Source organism: Hippocampus guttulatus, chromosome 8 (assembly GCF_054856545.1).
Source record: "Hippocampus guttulatus isolate MCC_2025c chromosome 8, RoL_Hgut_1.0, whole genome shotgun sequence".
NCBI classification, from domain to species: domain Eukaryota; kingdom Metazoa; phylum Chordata; class Actinopteri; order Syngnathiformes; family Syngnathidae; genus Hippocampus; species Hippocampus guttulatus.
In genome coordinates, this window is record NC_141268.1 from 11,068,359 (window position 1) to 11,086,290 (window position 17,932).

General features: G+C 41.4%; 2 protein-coding genes across 5 annotated transcripts; both read right to left on the reverse strand.

Annotated features, from left to right (window-relative positions):
- Positions 1-170: 170 nt before the first annotated feature.
- tnfrsf1b (tumor necrosis factor receptor superfamily, member 1B) lies at positions 171-8,805 on the reverse strand. Of its 2 annotated transcripts, none has more exons than XM_086118298.1 (9): positions 8,629-8,805; positions 7,425-7,530; positions 7,078-7,203; positions 6,831-6,989; positions 5,365-5,458; positions 4,519-4,748; positions 3,135-3,227; positions 1,781-1,839; positions 171-1,704 (listed from the first exon to the last, which is right to left on the reverse strand). In XM_086118298.1, exons 1-9 carry the CDS (start codon positions 8,803-8,805, stop codon positions 1,318-1,320), a joined length of 1,431 nt encoding a protein of 476 aa, XP_085974424.1. In that variant the 3' UTR covers positions 171-1,317. The 2 variants fall into 2 exon arrangements, with proteins under 2 accessions (XP_085974424.1, XP_085974423.1); XM_086118297.1 differs by having other exon boundaries at positions 7,425-7,533.
- On the reverse strand, positions 8,705-15,981 carry miip (migration and invasion inhibitory protein). Of its 3 annotated transcripts, XM_086118301.1 has the most exons (10): positions 15,704-15,981; positions 14,790-14,944; positions 14,209-14,314; positions 13,367-13,478; positions 13,202-13,281; positions 12,991-13,117; positions 12,688-12,784; positions 11,789-11,887; positions 11,529-11,666; positions 8,705-8,843 (listed from the first exon to the last, which is right to left on the reverse strand). In XM_086118301.1, exons 2-9 carry the CDS (start codon positions 14,925-14,927, stop codon positions 11,541-11,543), a joined length of 885 nt encoding a protein of 294 aa, XP_085974427.1. In that variant the 5' UTR covers positions 14,928-14,944; positions 15,704-15,981; the 3' UTR covers positions 8,705-8,843; positions 11,529-11,540. The 3 variants fall into 3 exon arrangements, with proteins under 3 accessions (XP_085974427.1, XP_085974425.1, XP_085974426.1); XM_086118299.1 differs by lacking the exon at positions 8,705-8,843 and having other exon boundaries at positions 10,767-11,666; positions 15,704-15,979; XM_086118300.1 differs by lacking the exon at positions 8,705-8,843 and having other exon boundaries at positions 10,767-11,666; positions 14,790-15,979.
- Between the last annotated feature and the right edge of the window lie 1,951 nt (positions 15,982-17,932).

Consider the following 17,932-nt stretch of genomic DNA (forward strand, 5'->3'; position numbering starts at 1 on the left):
CTCCTATCTTCCCCGAATATTTGAACATTCCATATTACCTCCAGGTTCTCTTCAGGTTTGCTGGTAAGAAAAATTAAACGTAGTGACACAGGTGAACTCAATTTTATCACGTCGAAGCAGCGTTTTAACTTTTAAGACAGTTGGGTTGAGATGTACAATGAGCAATCGAACGCTTTTCACATGGTTTATTCGTCACGAAGACTGCTGTTTGTGCTTTCATCCAGCAAGTGGCAGCATGATCATACCAAAACCGTATTTAAAGGGGCAACGTGCGCGTGCGTTGCAAGGAGGGCGGGGTTTGTATTCACATCGATGGCTCTTTGGGGTGCCTGTCCACCCATAAACTTTGAAATTAAAAATTCCAAGTTAAACATTAGTTTCTGAAAAAACAGTCTTCACTGTCCTGCACCCAACTGTGATAAAACACCAAAGATAATTCACACAATACAATACATCCTGATTTATATCGCGCTTTCACAACAGCTGCAGCTGTAATAAAGTGCTTTACAAAACAGTTAACATAAAACAAACACAGCACATAACATAGAAACACGGACAGTCGTGCAATCTTAACCACTGTTCCCTCGTCCGCGTTGTTGTTTGAAGCAGTTCTCGATGAAAGAGGAGACAATCAAAAGTGTCGTTTCACCAGTGGATCAGAGACGCCATGCTCAAAATGTGCATCTGTCTGCTACAAGCTACATTAAAAAAATAATAACCACTCACTGGTAATGAGATTTAGCATTGTTGACTTATTGGTGGTGGGTATTTGTGATCGGTGACGTGATGCTGCAATGGAATATTTTATGGGCACGCACTTGAAGTTAAAAACCAGTGTTTGCTTTTTATGACTGGCAGGAAATAGGCTTCAAAGTATGTGTAATTCTTGATATTTGGGATATTTCAAGAAAACATCTAGCAGCTGTGTTAATAAAACACATGGGAACTGGATAAATTGGGGTTGAGGATTTGCTTGTCTTCTTTAAAACAATGGGTTTACTGTCACCAGTTATGCTCAACAAAATTAGACAAGGTGAACTGGGGGCTGCACATTCACAGATTGAACATGACGAAAGCAGACTTCATGTACCGGTACCTGTTTAATTGCTACATCCAAAAGAGTACTCCATTTATAGATGCACGCACGCACGCACGCACGCACGCACGCACACACACACACACACACACACACACGCGCGCGCGGTAAGGATAGTCTTTGTCTTCTATATTGCCTTGATCATAAGAGGTAAAAAAATATTCCTATTAGGCCCGACTATAGGCGTGTGCAAATCCCACTTTAGGAGGCGTTCACACATTTTATTCCATACTCTCCTGCTCAGGCAACTCTTTTTCTGCTTCCTGTTTTGGGATACTGAAAGACTCTTCCTCCTGTCCAAGGCGGAGCACTGAGTCTCCTGGGGGTGAGGGTGAGCCTCCGTCACCTATATTGAATGTGATATTGACATTGACATGCGGGCCGGCGCTCAAGGGGCATAAATGGACACTGGACCCTGATGGGGAATGCTGAGGTTGGCGAAGGGCTACGGTCAACTGAAGGTCTCCAATGGACTCCTGGCTGCTGTGTGAAGAGCTGGCGTCGTTGTCGTCGCCGCCATGGCCAGAATCACAACTGACCTCCGTCTGGAGCAAGCTGCTTTGTTCCCCTGGCGAGTTCGCCGCGAAGGAAAGCCGCAGAGTTTCGACCTGCAGCCGATGGAGGGAATCAGCATCTCGTTGTTTCGTGTCTGTTACAATGAGCCACAAGATGAGAATGACTCACTTCATTGCCACTCTCATGGCTTTCGTTCGCGGTGTCTTTAGGACGACAGTTCGCTGTGCCTGACAGAGACAGAAGATCAAGAAATGTAATGTACCGCATGGCTTAAATCGTATGCTAAGCAAGCGCTGAATGCAGCATTGTAATACAACCAGTTAGCCTGTTTTTGTTTTACTTATTTTTCAGGTTTTTAAAAAATAAAATAGAGTATTTTGAAAAATCATTTAGATATTTAAGTGTTTTTAGTGTTTTTTTTGCAATTTCCAAATTGTTTTTCTTTTTAATTTTCATCAGGTTGATTTAATTCATATTTTTAGGCTGTTTTTGTTTTCATCATGTTTTTTATTGACAAAATGTGTTATTGAGTTTAACTTCTTTAAACATTTATTTATTTTTTGCTGCAATTAATTATTATTTTTAGTATTTTTACAAGTGTTTCATTTTCTGAAATTGTAGTTTTTAATAATTTAGTGGTTCTCAAAAATTTGCCGCAAAGCATCACGTACAAAAGAAATACTTGGCTCTGCAAGTACCAGCAAAATCACCCACATTGAAATGCAGTAGCGTAGTAGGCCCAAGTGTTCATAAAATCATGGCAGGTTTTACTCCTACAAAGTATATTTATTTAATACAATTGTATGCCAACACTGACACTGTGCTTGAATATAGGATGATAAAAAACATTTTTTAAATTAAAAAATAATAATCAAATTGTACAGTTAAATACTGGACCTAAATAAAGTTTGGAAACAAATCTTAAAGATTAAACACAAATGTACATTGTATAAAAGGTAAATACTGTACTTAAATAAATGGTGATAAACAAATTTTAGAGATTAAATCCAAATGTATTCTACTTAAAAGGCAAATACAACAGAACTGTATTTGAATGCATTGTGCTGGATTTAAAAAACAAAAACAAAAAAAAGTTGGAGCCTCACAAAACAAACCCCAAAAATGTGTGGAATTGCCATTTAGTGAACTATTTTGCCAATATTGCACAGAAGCTTTCCTACAAGACAGTAAGTTGCCATTTCCTGTTCTTTCGTGAACACTGAATGCCCCAAAAGAAATGTCAAAGACAAAGCCCACTCTTTCACACTTGGTGCAGTTTATGAAAACACTCATTGTAGGAAGATGTTTGTAGAGTGACATTATCTGGCAGTCTGTGGGTATTACTGGATTAATTTAGGGTATAGTATGTAAATTTGGAATTAGTGTATGTAATTGCTATTTAATTAATTGGATAGCGCTTAAGACAAAAACTTTCCTAGGTCTTGTAATGTTCATTAGCCGTTTCTTCGTCAGCAACGCTACCTTTCATAAGAAAACACAAGAAAGGCAAATAAGTACAGACCTTTGGTCCAGGTGGTTTTATAAAGGACCAGCAGGACGATGGCGACGATGATGAAGAACGTGACTGTGGCGACAATGCTGGAGACTGCTGCAACTGAGGTGAATAGAAAGAGGATGATTTTAAAAGGGACATATCATAGAAAATTCACCGGGCAAGGTTGAGAGCCACACTGTCAAAGCCGTAAGGTAAGCAGAGCTGCATGGAGTTTTGTCGGATGCACAGATTAGTGTTTGGTTTCTGATCAACTCGGATACGGTACTGTTCTTACTGTTCAGTGAAGTCGTCATATTTGTGTTGGACACTACTTAAGAAGTGGAATCAAACGTCTGGGGATGAAGTGCTGCCTCCGTGAAGGAAAACAATTGATGATGACTTTAGGGACTTTTGTGGGTGCTTTTGTTTTGTTTTTTTGTTGTTTTAGTTTTAGACAGCAGGGTTAGCAGGTTCTTTATACTGTAGAAAATGGGAAAACAATAAGATTTAAAATGCGTCTGTAAAATATGTTAATTTATTTGAAAAACAAAATAATGCATTCATATATTTGTAATAGTCCTAAGTAATTAAACTATGAATGAGTCGATGTAATGAAATAAAATTTTATGAATAGTTTTGTTAATTACCGGTATTTACAATAAATCAATGACCTTTTTTACATCCATCCATCCATTTTCCGAACCGCTTGATCCTCACTAGGGTCGCGGGGGGTGCTGGAGCCTATCCCAGCCGTCTCCGGGCAGTAGGCGGGGGACACCCTGAATCGGTTGCCAGCCAATCGCAGGGCACACAGAGACGAACAACCATCCACGCCCACACTCACACCTAGGGACAATTCAGAGCGTCCAATCAGCCTGACATGCATGTATTTTTTGGAATGTGGGAGGAAACCGGAGCACCCGGAGAAAACCCACGCAGGCCCGGGGAGAACATGCAAACTCCACACAGGGAGGCCGGAGCTGGAATCGAACCCGGTACCTCTGTACTGTGAAGCCGACGTGCTAACCACTGGACTACCGGGCCGCCCCTTTTTTACATTTAACAGATAAATTAAACATCGACAAATGCATTTGAATTAACCAATTGTAGAGAAAAAACGGGTGAAATTAATGCAAAAAAAAAAAATATCCAGGATTATTGATAATGCAGATGCTCGCGAGACTGAATTGGAGAGCGGCATGGGCCGCATGTGGTCTGGCTCACTTTCTTGAGACAGGGCTGCCCCCTCAATACAAGTTCTGGGCTTTAATTCTTGAACCTTAATGTATTTTGACAAAAGCATGACACACACACACACACACACACTTTATGAAAAGTGTTCAATAATTAAATTGTGAAAAGAAATTACGTCTCCTTCAAATCACATTTTCACAGGTTAGTGGTTACTGACCCAGTTCACCATCAACTCCTTTTTTTTGCGTCAGTGAGGATAACAGTGAACCCTCCAAAGTAGCTGGTCCAAAGAAAGGATCCACGGTCCCTCCTGAGACCACGCTCGGTGTACTCGTAGTCGTAGTCTGATTGCGATGTCCGCTCGTGTGCGTGAGTGGCAGCGGGCCAGGCTCGCAAACCGTATCGGACGTAGAAGTGCCTGCTCTTAACACAGGCCTTCCGTGACAGCTGCACACAAAACAAGAGTGATAAGTAAGCTGTGAAAGAGTCACGCATTGTCGTGATCACGTTCCGTTAGTGTCCAGCAGGTGGCAGAGGCGTTCCTGGTTTTCCTGCTGCGAACCAGTCTGGCATGAAGATCGTTGGGACTACAGTATTTAAGGACCTCATGGACCCATGTCAAACTGTAGGATAATTTCGCCTTGTTCATGTGCATTTCGTCTCGATGCTCGCTCAATTTCTGGTTCTTGCCTTGATTTATGTTTTCTCTGTTTTTTGGCTCTTGCCTTTGCTTATGTTCTTCGTTATTCAAGTCAGTAGTTCTTGGTGTGTTTAATGTATCCACGGTTTGTTCTCAACGCAGATTGGTCTTTCTTGTACTTTTGTTCCAAGCTCTTTTCGTTTGTTTTTTTCCTTGCCTTGTGCAAGCGCTTATTTTCCCCTGCAATATTCCCGGGTTATTGTCCAGCGTCATTATTTGTACTTTGTCAGAACTTGCGCCTATTTTTTATAAATAAATATTTTTGTTTGATCAACTTTCCTGAGTCTACGTTTGTAGGGTCCGATTCTGTCCGGAACCTTCCGGACTGCCCGTCACACATAGCCAAGGGGGCTCTTCACTCACTTTGTATGATGCCGACAAGGCTCTGTTGCGGAGGACGTGTTGGAGAATGTCCCTTCATGGCACCGTTTGCACTTGACATTTGAGTCAGCCGTACCTGCAAAGCACAACACAACACCATCCGATCTACAATTTCGACTGGTGAAGAACTGCATCATCTTACTGAGAGATGTTTCTCATATTCTGGTTGCATGAAATGGCCACACTGCTTTTTTTCATGTTATTTCATTGTATCTTTTAAAAGGTTTAAAAATTATTATTTTTTTAACAATCTGGCATATTTTAATATTGAAATAAAGGCAGAAATATATACAGTAATTGGTGGCTACTATTTTCAAGTCTCTGGAATTTGACACCATTTTACAATTTTTTTCGGTCACTATTTTATTATCTACACAGAACTCATCCATCCATCCATCCATTTTCCGAACCGCTTGATCCTCACTAGGGTCGCGGGGGGTGCTGGAGCCTATCCCAGCTGTCTTCGGGCAGTAGGCGGGGGACACCCTGAATCGGTTGCCAGCCAATCGCAGGGCACACAGAGACGAACAACCATCCACGCTCACATTCACACCTAGGGACAATCTAGAGCGTTCAATCAGCCTGCCATGCATGTTTTTGGAATGTGGGAGGAAACCGGAGCACCCGGAGAAAACCCACGCAGGCCCGGGGAGAACATGCAAACTCCACACAGGGAGGCCGGAGCTGGAATTGAACCCGGTACCTCTGCACTGTGAAGTCGACGTGCTAACCACTGGACTACCGGGCCGCCCTACACAGAACTCAGACAATCATAAAAATTAAAATGAATAGACTTATATCGAATTGGCTATTGCAGTAATCCTATGCATATTTGCAGTTCACTAGTTGCAAAGTCTGTTTATTTTCCTGTGGGATCTATCCCCACCAATAGGCTTAAAAACTCAAACCTATTTGTGTTTTTGTGGCCGTTCTCATACGCAATGGCACCAAAGCCATCTAAACAGGCAAATCGTACATGCAGTAATTTCTTCAAGGAAGTATATTTAAGTGAAACATCTCAATATAGAGATACGCTTTGTAAGTCATGGAGGAGCGAGGTTTAGCCTGGGTTGCTGTGGAGAGTCTTTATATCATGTTCATGTAAATGCACTCTTACGGTGCATTTTTTCCAAATCAAATAATCTATAAGACAGGTAGTTTAAGAGAAATGTTGTAAAATTCACTTGTAACTATATTTAAATGTTGTGATGACATAGATTGTGGTATAGTTACAATTTAAACTTTCATTCTTGGGTCATGTCAGTTATGAATTATTTTCTCTCCGTTTGCAGCAGGGCTGGGAACCCTATTACTGTATTCTCAAATACTCCCCCCCCCCTTTTTTTTTCAACCCATGACTAGCACTTGCTCGATTGTATTTTGATGAGTGGCCTGTGTATAATGACTGTTTTGTCATGCACACAGAAAAAGGGTGAGAATCATCACACCTAGCACAGAGACTCCATAACCAGCTCTGCAGGACGTGTGGGGTTGACAGGCAGTGCAGTGTTGCTCATCAGATTCCATGATGCAGTACATGCCAGGTCGACACGCGCACTTGGACATGACGGTGGAGGAGCAGGCAATGGCAAACTGCAGGCCTTTGTCTTGTCGTACACATTGAACGAGAAAAAAAAAACATACTCTACAACCAAGTAAACAACTACAATATGGAGGACATTCGTAGCTACTCACGAGTTTTGCATTTAGCGCAAGGGAAGCAGTTTGGTGCGTAGTTCCAGTTCTCCATGTACTGCTCACGTTCACACGGCTCACACACACTCTCTGACGTCCCGCTGCACTCGCGCGTCAGCCGCCACCCTTTTATATATACGTGTTCAAAATGAACATAATTTAAATGTAAAATACTGTACAAGTAATTTACATTTTGAAGTACTATAAAAAATATTGTCATCTGTGTCTGTATAAAAAATTCCCCTCTATACACAATGATTGGAGCAAATGACTACAGTAGTATTATCTCATAGCTTATCAAGTGTGTGCATGTGTTCGTTTCCCGGGGGAGGCATTCCAAAACTTACCAGGAGGACACTTTTTGCAGCACAGGCCCAAAGACTCCAACAAATATTCTCGGTCCGGGTTGTTGCAGTTTTTATGAGAGTCTGCATGGTAGGGCAGTGATAACACCTGCTGGAAAGGACAAAACTTGTTTAAGTTCTGTAACTTGCTGTCGAGTGCAGATCTCTGCCAAGGCTTGACAATTCTCATTAAAATGTAAAGAAAATACCAAGAAATATGCTGTTTTTGCTCTTGCCGGGGTAATAAGACACAATAAAATAGGATGACAAAATTTCAATTATGGGAAAAATCCACAACTTCATTTAAATTAAAACACAACCGGCGCACCGGGACGCATTCTGCTTGGTATCTTAGTTACTGACCCATTTCACTAACTGCACATCCTATCTGTTTGCTCCATTTTTATTGATCAGCACTACGCAAAAGCCATAAAATCACTGTTACATCACAATCTGGAAATAAAATCAGAATGGCTCACTTGCTGACACATTTTTGAAAATAAGCTAACAGAGAGAAAACTATTTGGACAAGCAATTAAAAGTAAATATTCCACCTAAAAAAAAATGGAAGAATAGAATCTCTGAAAGAATGTGCTCTAGAAGTGGGCACATTGAGAAAGAACACCTGTTTTCAAACAACCTCATTCATCCTTTTTTGTAGAGCTAATGACCAATGATGCGGGAGGGGCTTGAAACAGTAGCACACCATCTTACAAAAGCTAAAGGAACCGGCATAGAGGCAGCCTTTGTGCTTCACCTGAGGAGTCATTGTGAACTTTTTATCTCCACCATCTCTGCTACCCGGGGAAAAAATGCTCAGGACTATTTTCTTGCTAAGTTGCACCACAACAAAATACTGAAACAGTTAGCTGACGAATGAATATGCTGACAGCAGCAAAAGAAATTGTTGTGTGACAGGAAGCTGAGGCGACAACCGAGAAGCCCTCCATTTACAGGAGTGCATTGGGGGGGGGGGGGGGGGGGGCTGAATGCGGAAGCTCCCAAGACTCCATATTTAAAAGATAAGCAAGTGCATTCCTAACTTTAAAGTGGACACCCGCAGTATTGAAATTGTCTTCATGACTAACTTAACCTGACAGACAAAAGTACCTCATTTTTAACAAGTCCAAAAAGTAAAGCAAGTATTACTTAAACCATATTTTAAAACACAACAAACTTGCAAAACATCCAAACAAAAGCAACACACCTTGAACGCGTGCACGTCCAGCAAAATCACCAGCAGCACAAGTGCGTCCTTCATCGCGTCTCGTCGGAACATTCGAGGGCCGGCGAAGTGGTGCAAAAACGTCTGCGGGTTCCTTGAAGTGATTGACTGGAGGAAGGAAATACTGCAAGGCTGCCACTCACAAGCAGCCGCTCTCATGTTTGATCTCCCCTCACCCCACACACCCGTGTGTTGAGCTGAGGGTAAAAATGGCACACATTGCTCTGTTAAAATTGCCAGAACTCAGCAAAGTGTAATATTGCAGTTCATCTCATACAGCAGTCATATCGCAAGTTTGCGATTGCAAGTCTAAGCAAAAAAAAAAAAAGAAAAATCCAGAATAACTGCTCATATATCAAATACAGTAACTTGAACATTGGATCACTCGTATCTCAAGGCACCCCTGTAAATGGATGGGGGCGGGAAAGTATTTTTTGCGGTCATTTTACAGGACGTGCAAAATGGGTTACAATCAGAACTGGGTGTCGGATGTGCCGGCAGCACTCAGCGGTTGACTTGGTTGGTGCACTATTTTGATGACTAGAGTCATCACTTCCTTTCGAAAAATATGTTAAATTCTTCACTTAACCTTTCCAACTGATTATTTCTTCAAATAGCAGCCGGTCTAATGGGAAGTAAATCTTCTCCATCCTCCTATTTATATTCTAATTAGGTCATTTATCATTTGATTTGTGATTCAACTACAGAATACGGCAGTTAGCTGAGCAGTTAATCCCCCCCCCCCCAACCCCCCAGCTGCTGCGCCTCCCTTGAAGTCATCTTTCCTCCTGTGAAAACTGGTGACATCATCGAGGATTTACAGCACATTTACAGTGCGTATCTCAATCAAAACTAGCCAATTTTGTCTCGCTATACAAGCCAACAGCACAATCAAGGATGTTTTGCTCCACTTACATCTGTAGTGTCTGCTGAGGGTTTAAAAAAATGAAAATACATTCCCCTTCCACTCTTTTGAGCATCTCCAAAGATCTTGACAGAAATTCAGTTATTTTTGTGCTGACAATAGATTGTGTCTTACGAACACACACACACACGCACACACACAGCAGTTTCAAAATGCCTCAACCCACTCTTATGAAATGTTGCAAGCCCAAAAAAAACAACAGAAAAAACAAAACCCTGTGTCAAAATAGTTTTTTTTCTGTCTTCCGTTCCCACAGTTTCGTAACGCTCAGAAGTTTTTGCTTCACATCCCTGAAGCTGCTGACACTCACTACAATGTTGAGGATGTTGGTTGCACCTTTAGTGCTGTTAACACCTTATAGCTACTTTAAATAATTCTCAACTTGATCTACTTTAAAACTACTTCCTTTAAAGTGAGAGAATGTAAATTGAACCTTAGATGAACAGCTTAAAAACAATGATGATGGCATACTATCTTGAGTGCCATCTCAGGTCAGTAACCTCTTTTCTGGCGAGATCACATGACACAGGAAAAAGTCAGGAAAATTAGCACCTATTTGCAGTTATGTATTCACAACTTGACCAATCTAAGTTCTGTATACAGTATATGACTTTTCATTTTAATGGTAATCTTGTAAAATAAGTTTGGAATATTAAAGCGTACAGGGATTTATAGTTGAAACTATTAATAAGATGTTGGGGGCAATTGATGACCTTCATAATCTACTTTAGGAATCTGGAACTCTGGTGAATCAGCCAGGCCACTTTCCAAGTTGTGTTAATGCTGGCTCCTGTGCTAATGCTACATTTGTTATCGTGTTTGTACAAGAAGCGGCACTGGTTAGCACGTCGGCTTCACAGTGCAGAGGTGCTGGTTTCGATTCTGGCTCTGGCCTTCGTGTGTGGACTTTGCATGGTCTCCCCGTGACTGCGTGGATTTTCTCCGGGTCCTCCGGTTTCCTCCCACATTCCAAAAATATGCATAGCACGTTGATTGGGCACTCCAAATTGTCCCTAGGTGTGATAATGCGTGCGAATGACTGTTTGTCTATGTGTGTCCTGCGATTGGCTGGCAACCAGTTCAGGGTGTCCCCCACCTGCTGCCCAGTGACAGCTGTGAGAGGCTCCGGCACACCCACGACCCTTGTGAGGAGAAAGCGGATCGGAAAATGGATAAATGGATGAACTTCACCATGTTCTAAAAAAATCAGCATGTTTATTTGACTTGACATATAAGAATACACAACATTTATAATGTCTTGTAAAACTGACTTTTGAGGCAGCATGGTCCAATAGCAGTTAACCTGTTTGCCTGGCAATGAGAGGTTCAGCGTTGGAAAGTTGGCTCGGGCCCTCCTGTGTGGAATTTTCACGTCGTCTCCATGCTTGCATTGTTTTTGGATACTTCAACTTCCTCACACAGTCCAAATGTATGTTAGGTTAATAAGTCTCTACATTGTCCATAGATGTATGTGGATGTGAGTAGGAATGGTTGGTTGTCAACATGTGCCCAAGGGTAGGCTGGGTTAGGTTCCAGCTCACTCGCGATTCGGCCAATCCAAGCATCCATCCATTCTCTAATCCGCTTAGCCTCACAAGGGCACGCAGGAGCCTATCCACCAGTCTCCGAGCAGTAGGCAGGGGACACCCTGAACTGGTTGCCAGCCAATCGCAGGCCACACATTGACAAACAACCATTCACACTCACATCCACATACATCTATGGATCAATTTTTGGAGTACCCAATCAACCTGCCATGCATGTTTATGGAATGTGGGAGGAAACCGGAGTACCCGGAGAAAACCCACGACACAGGGAGAACATGCAAACGCCACACAGGAGGCCAAAACCAGAATCGAACCCTACACCTCTGCACTGCGAGGCTGATGTGCTCACTGGTAATCCACCGTGCCGCCCTGATGACAAGCATTCAAAAAAAATGGATGAGGGAAAATACTTTTGGGGTCTGTCAGCTGTTAGTTGAAGGTCGAGGTCGTCTTTTTTTTCGTTTGGGCGTGAAGTGTTGGAAATGGTGACGGGCTAACGGAGTAAGAACTGGCGCTTGGTCAAACTTAAGACTTGTGGTCACCTGATCCTGAAAAAAAAAAAAAAAAAAAATCAAAGGAAGTGTACAAGACTGCTCTATAAATGACATTGGTCTTTTCAGATTGAGCAGGCGTACCACCTCATGAAGTCAGAGTAGAAAGCCTTACTTACCTCTTGCTCAGTGCGCTTCTCCAGGTGACTTCGCAGGTCAAGGTTGCTGGGTGGTTGCAAGTAGCTCCGAAATGTGTTGGACCAACCCAAAAGGCAATGCTGTTTAAAAACAGGGACGGGACATGAAACCAGCTAATCATGCTGCATTTATGCAATGTGCTAAAGAGTTTTTGGCAGACTAAATTAGTTACTTTACAGATTACTTTAAAAAGTAACTCAGATACAGTACTTCAGTGACTAATTGATTTTAAGTTAGATTGCAAGATATTTGAATAGTTACATTCAGCAGATACCGACAACCCTGCTAAATATAAAAATGGTCTGGTTTTGTCACCTCGTAATTGAATGTGCATTTTTAACAGTGACATTTAAGAATCCTCTCCGTAAGTCATCACCTTACCGTGGCGGAAGTGTTTTGTGTGCCAATGATCCGAGGAGCTACCGCTAACATGTCTGCGGTGAGGGACCAGATAAAGCAGGGCTCAAAAGACCCCAATGATGAATACAAATAGTGGATCTAGCTTTCCCTTGCCCAGAAGTGTAACGGGGGTCCCCCTCTGCAGCCAGGCCTGGAAATGGGGCTCGTTGGTGAGCGACAGGTGGTCGGGCCACGACGGATTTGTGACATCTATATTCAACCTACAAATATGAGTTTCACTTTCATACGTGTTCCGTAATGTACAATTATTTGTTGAGAACCTTCAGTGAGTACCGTTGTGGTAGGAATCAGATGTCGTCCTGTATTTTATTTTTCATACATTTTAAATTTAGTTTGAAAAATTGACTGGAAAAAAATAATGTGTAGATTTGTTTATAATTGAAAATGTGCACAATTTGAAGTAAAGCATTACTGAGTGATGCGTGACCAAAATCACTGGTGCTCAATCCATTTTACTCACAGAGGGTAACCCCAAACTATCGGTTGAATCGAAGCTGCTGCGGCGATGTGCTTTGTAGTCGTAAGATGGTAGCAGAGTGGAGCTAGGGATACTGACCCTGAAAAATGACCACACACACGCACACCGCACCAATTAACAAAACCAATCACACGCGACATACATCATTTTGCCTCAAAATAACACCTTCAATGTTATGTTCTTGAAACTCTATTAGCATTATTTGCATTTTCTTTTCCTGTCGGTATGGAACACTTGGGGAGGAAAAGAGCCAACACTGTACATGTAAAAATTGTGTGATATTACCTGACAAGAGCTGGGTTGTTTGTAGTGTGGGGGTGTGAAGATTTTGGCTTTCTGCAAACGGGACAGCATTCCCCAGGGTGAACAGGGACAGGGAACAGTCTACTGTTCAACTTGTACAAGAAGGTGCCTGGATAAAAAGTAGCAGGGATGAGCATTCTTAGCACATTGCACTCGTCAGTTGTCATAGCTGCAAAACGATGACGCATCTTACATTGATGACTATCTGCGTCGGCAATCGGGTCATCAGTGTCTGCAAACAGTGACAGGACAGACTGCTTCTCTGGGGAAAATCTTTGAGGAGAACCGCGTGATAATCAGCGTCAGGTGAGGACGACAACAAAGGGACAACCAGTGTTGGCGGTATACATGAACTCACTTGGCTTGGGACTCGTGCACGCATTCGCTTTCATTTTGCATTCGGAAATCTTGCAGTTCCTCGTAGAAATCATCCGAGCGTCCTTGCAGGGACTTCTCCACATCAAGGACACCTGACAGACAAAGGACAGAAGTCAAAAAGTTCAAGTCTTTTTTTCAATTTTCCAAAATGGAGGTCTTGATGCTTAAAGGGGACAATCACTTTCTCCTTCACTGCATATTGTGCTGTTCTGTTGTGTGCCCATGGCCACCCGGGGGCAATATAAAACAGAAATACAGATATACTGTATTGGAGTATCAGCTCCTCTTGGGGCTTCTCAGTACGGCAGTAATATATACAGGTATATATATATTTTTTTCCTCCAGAGGATAGAGAATACATGCCTGCTAGAACTGTTTTATTGTCTACACGTATCGTTTGTGTTCAGATACCCATTGCTTCAAGGGTAAGAACACTGCCACATTGACATGAAGGGCTGTGCTAATGAGTGAAAATAAAATACACAGCTTGCTTTTTTCCTGGCTTATTCAAGGAGAAGCTGCACAAGTTAGAAAGTTCAGGCTCCACCTATGTTGTTATGGTAACCAAAGCTGGACTTGCCATTGGCTCAGCAGTATAAGGGGCAGGTTAGGCACTTGCAAGAGACACAACCGGCCATTTAAAATTGGCTAATTTTAGCAAGACAAGACATAGAATTCTTGATCCTTGGCGTATTTTGACTAAAGCATGTTACAGACAAGTGATTAGGAGGTTTAAATTAGCGGGGGGCATGCACAATATGCCTCCTTTAAACCTGATAACTGTGCTTTTAAAAAGGAACTAAACCCATTAGAAAGGCGTACCTGCTATCCAGTCATATCCAAGTAACGGCCGCAGTTTATGGCTGCTTTTTGAGGGCAGTTCCTCTGGGTGTTCACCATTCTGAAACGTGACCCGAGCACCCTTCCGCTGAACACAAATAAATAAAAATAATTGAATAAATAAATAAAATTCTTCCAAAAAAAAAAATCTTAAAATGTTTTGAGACAAAACTGACCACATGGAAGTAGGAACTTATCATATTTCTTTTAGTGGAATTTCTATAAACAAGGCCCGAAACAGTTTTATTTTTCATTTATCTAAGATATTTTATTTCTTGCTCTACATTTCAATGCCAGTGTTCAATATTCTTGAGAATAAATAGTTAATTGCTGTCCGAAAGAATGCACTTCAATTACTCTGCTTCAATATCATCATATTAGTGGCATAAAAAACAAAAAACATCAATGATACTTCTATGACGATCATTTATCATGATAGTTTCTGAGAAAAGATAACATCCTTAAAAGTTTGTTATGGTGACAGATGTAATCATGACCCATCGCTCATAAAAAAATACAATAAAAAAAATAATACTGTAGCGACGTCATACGTATTTGCTCACCTGTTCTTTGCTGCGATGTGCAAGACATGACTTAACATCAGAAGATCCACTGTCGCCACCTCTGTGTGGTGATATTTCTGAGGGTTGGGCACGTTGAGCAGCCAAAGATGGTGATGAGATCAAACCTCGAGTGCCCATTTGTTGCGCACATGTATCTGAGAGGTTCCAGATTTTTTTTTAAATTCAGACCATCAGGCAGGAAAATGTTAGCTGTCTCCAACTCTGTGCTTACATTGTATGAATTTTTTTTAACAACTTTATGTTCCTCAGTGCCCAAGAGGATTGTTTGAATTGTAGCTTTGGTTGATTTTATGTTTGCATTGCAAAACATTTTTTTCTTGCATCACCAGTATACAAAAGACTTTGAGTTAGTGCAAGAGAGGCGGCACGTTTACACTGATTCAACCAAGCAATGCAGTTGGACATTGTTGTATAACAAGGTTTATGTTTCATTCATATTTTGAAAAAGGCACGTTTGTTTCAAAAGGATATTTTATCTGTCATGAAAAAAAATATATTTATTTATCTTATTTCTGCATAAATTGTGCCGGGGAGTGTTTTGGTATAAATGAAGCAAATCCCGGAAAAATAAACTGTCTGGCAACCAGGATACCCTGCCTACTGTCCGAAAACAGGTGGGATGGGCTTCAGCACACCCGCGACCCTTGTGTGGACTAGGTGTTTAGATAATGGATGAATGGATGGGTAACAAAAACGTGTTTTGAAAACCATTGACAATTCCGTTTTCCTTAAGGGAAGACTGTTTTGTGCAGTATCGCGAAGTATATTTTTGTGCTAAATAAACACAAACTTTTTTTAACGTAGCCCCATGTTGTACGTAATTAACTTAAGTGTAAGTTTCCACAGACAAAAGACATGCAACTCGTTGTCGATGCTTGATTTTAACAACGTACCTTAACTGCTTTCTACCTTTTCCCTCTCACTGAAACTTTCTGCCCACGAATGGTATGTTAAATGGTGATTACGTTATCAAAACGAACGTCGTTACACCCTAATGACATCATTTTTAAGGACAATACGACATCAAAATCACGTATGTTTTTCTTCCGCTTTTAATAATGATGCCGTTGACTGCGCTTCGAACCACAACCCCCTCACTATCACCATAGCAACGAGCAAACCCGGCCACCTGATTGGTTAACAGAAGTTACCCATCATGCCTTGCTGTGAACGCCCTTAAAGATGCAGACGCGTTGAAATAAAAACTTTTTCAACGTCAGAGGGCCCTCTTGCAGATGCCCTTGATTGATTCATTGATTTTATTTTACAAGAAAAGTATAATGATTTAAACATAAGATTTTTTTTTAGAATGAACTGTTTTATGGGCTATCATCTTTACAATACAATACAATCTTTAATCCATGTATCTTTTTCAGCCGTTAATAAGCTAAGCATGTCTTTTTCGTATGTCGAAGCCAGATGAATTTGCTCATTCTGAATATATGACGAAAAAGTGACTGGTTGTCGCTGAAAGTGAAAATTAACACTTTTTCCTTTGTGACATTAAAAGCTCAATTAAAAGTTACTCCTTCTCAACTGAATACACTCGTTTGGCTCCATGTCATGAAACAGTATCTACCTAATTTATTGTATTTTAAAATGTATTTTATCGTATGACAAATTTGCACTAGAAAACAAAAACGATCATTCACAGCTCTTCAATGGATTTAGGAGTGATTAGAGGCACGGGGAAAACATGCAAACTTCACACAGGAAGGCCGGAGACGCGATCGAACCCACAACCTCTACACTGTGAGGTCAACGTGCTAACCACTGTCCCACCGGGCCACCACAAGTATAATGATCATCTTATTAATTAGGACGCATGAAATTGCATTAAAACTCTGGCATATCATGGCAATTGCGTTCGCTTCGTGAACGGAGTGTGAAGACAACAAGATACGAGCTTGCTGATCACTGGCGTGTTAGAAAGGGTGTTGTGAACTGGTCCGTGTCCATGAATTCACATTAACGTTAGCAGCTGTCTTCCTTGCGATAAGAATGGGCATATTGATGGTTTCGAAAACTATAACCTGATAGTGGTGGATTATGTCTGAAGGCCCAGGGCCTGCCACTGGGTGTCTGTATATTAGATGTTTTGTTTGAGACAAACACTCAAGTCAATAGTACAGTGAAGTTCACGTCGCCGAGCAACACGTTGCTCTTCAAAAAGTCTTGTAAAAGTGAGGTAGAACAGTCCATCATGGCTTCACCTACATTAAAGGCGTCCATCCGTGGCCTCACAAATAATATACTGTGCTGCAGGTGCTGCCGGGTCACGACCACATAATGATACGCCCCGATAGCCGCCCCTCCGCCTTCCCCGCCGAGCCACTGATGCGAAGCGGCGGGGCCAAGATGCCCACTCAGTATTCCGGTCACGGTTCGCCAAGCAGGCCCAGTCCCGTTTTGATTAGTTGACCACAGCGGCGCCCGGTTGCACCCCATTATGAGGCGACGGTGCCAGTCACCAGGTTGTATATTCCTCCCTGTCTGTCCAATTAAACCCCCCGCTGGTGGGCTACGAACAATTACATCCTGCCACCGTTGCTCATTAGGCACAGATGAACAACAACAACATAAATTAAAAAAAGAAAAGAAAAGAAAAAAACCCACACTAATTTCTGTGAAGCAAGCATAGCAGAGTGTCGTTTCAGTCGTGTGTCAGGATATCAACAATGTCATAATTGAGCATTCTATTGGACAGTATAAAAAGGTAAAATTTGTTAAAAGTGAAACGACTCACTCTTTGAAGATGCTGCTCAATAAGGATCCTTTTTTACTCTTGATATCACAACAGTTTTTAACAGAAGTTAATTTCATTATATTGCAACACTTACCATACTATTAGACTTTGTTGTGTGTTTAATTTGTTTACATGACGATTGTATTCCCATACCATGATAACCTTTTTCCTCGTGCCACATTTTACTTGTACAAGTCCAACTTTTTCTTCACTAAAATTCTCATTTTCACTCTGTTAGTATTACGATTTGATTAGTAAATTTTAAATTAGTAAAATTATTTTTTTTTACTTGACACTTGACAAGGAAAAAAAAATAGAATTTTGAATGATTTCATTCACATCAAGATTCTGTCCCTTGCAATAGTACAACGCTTTT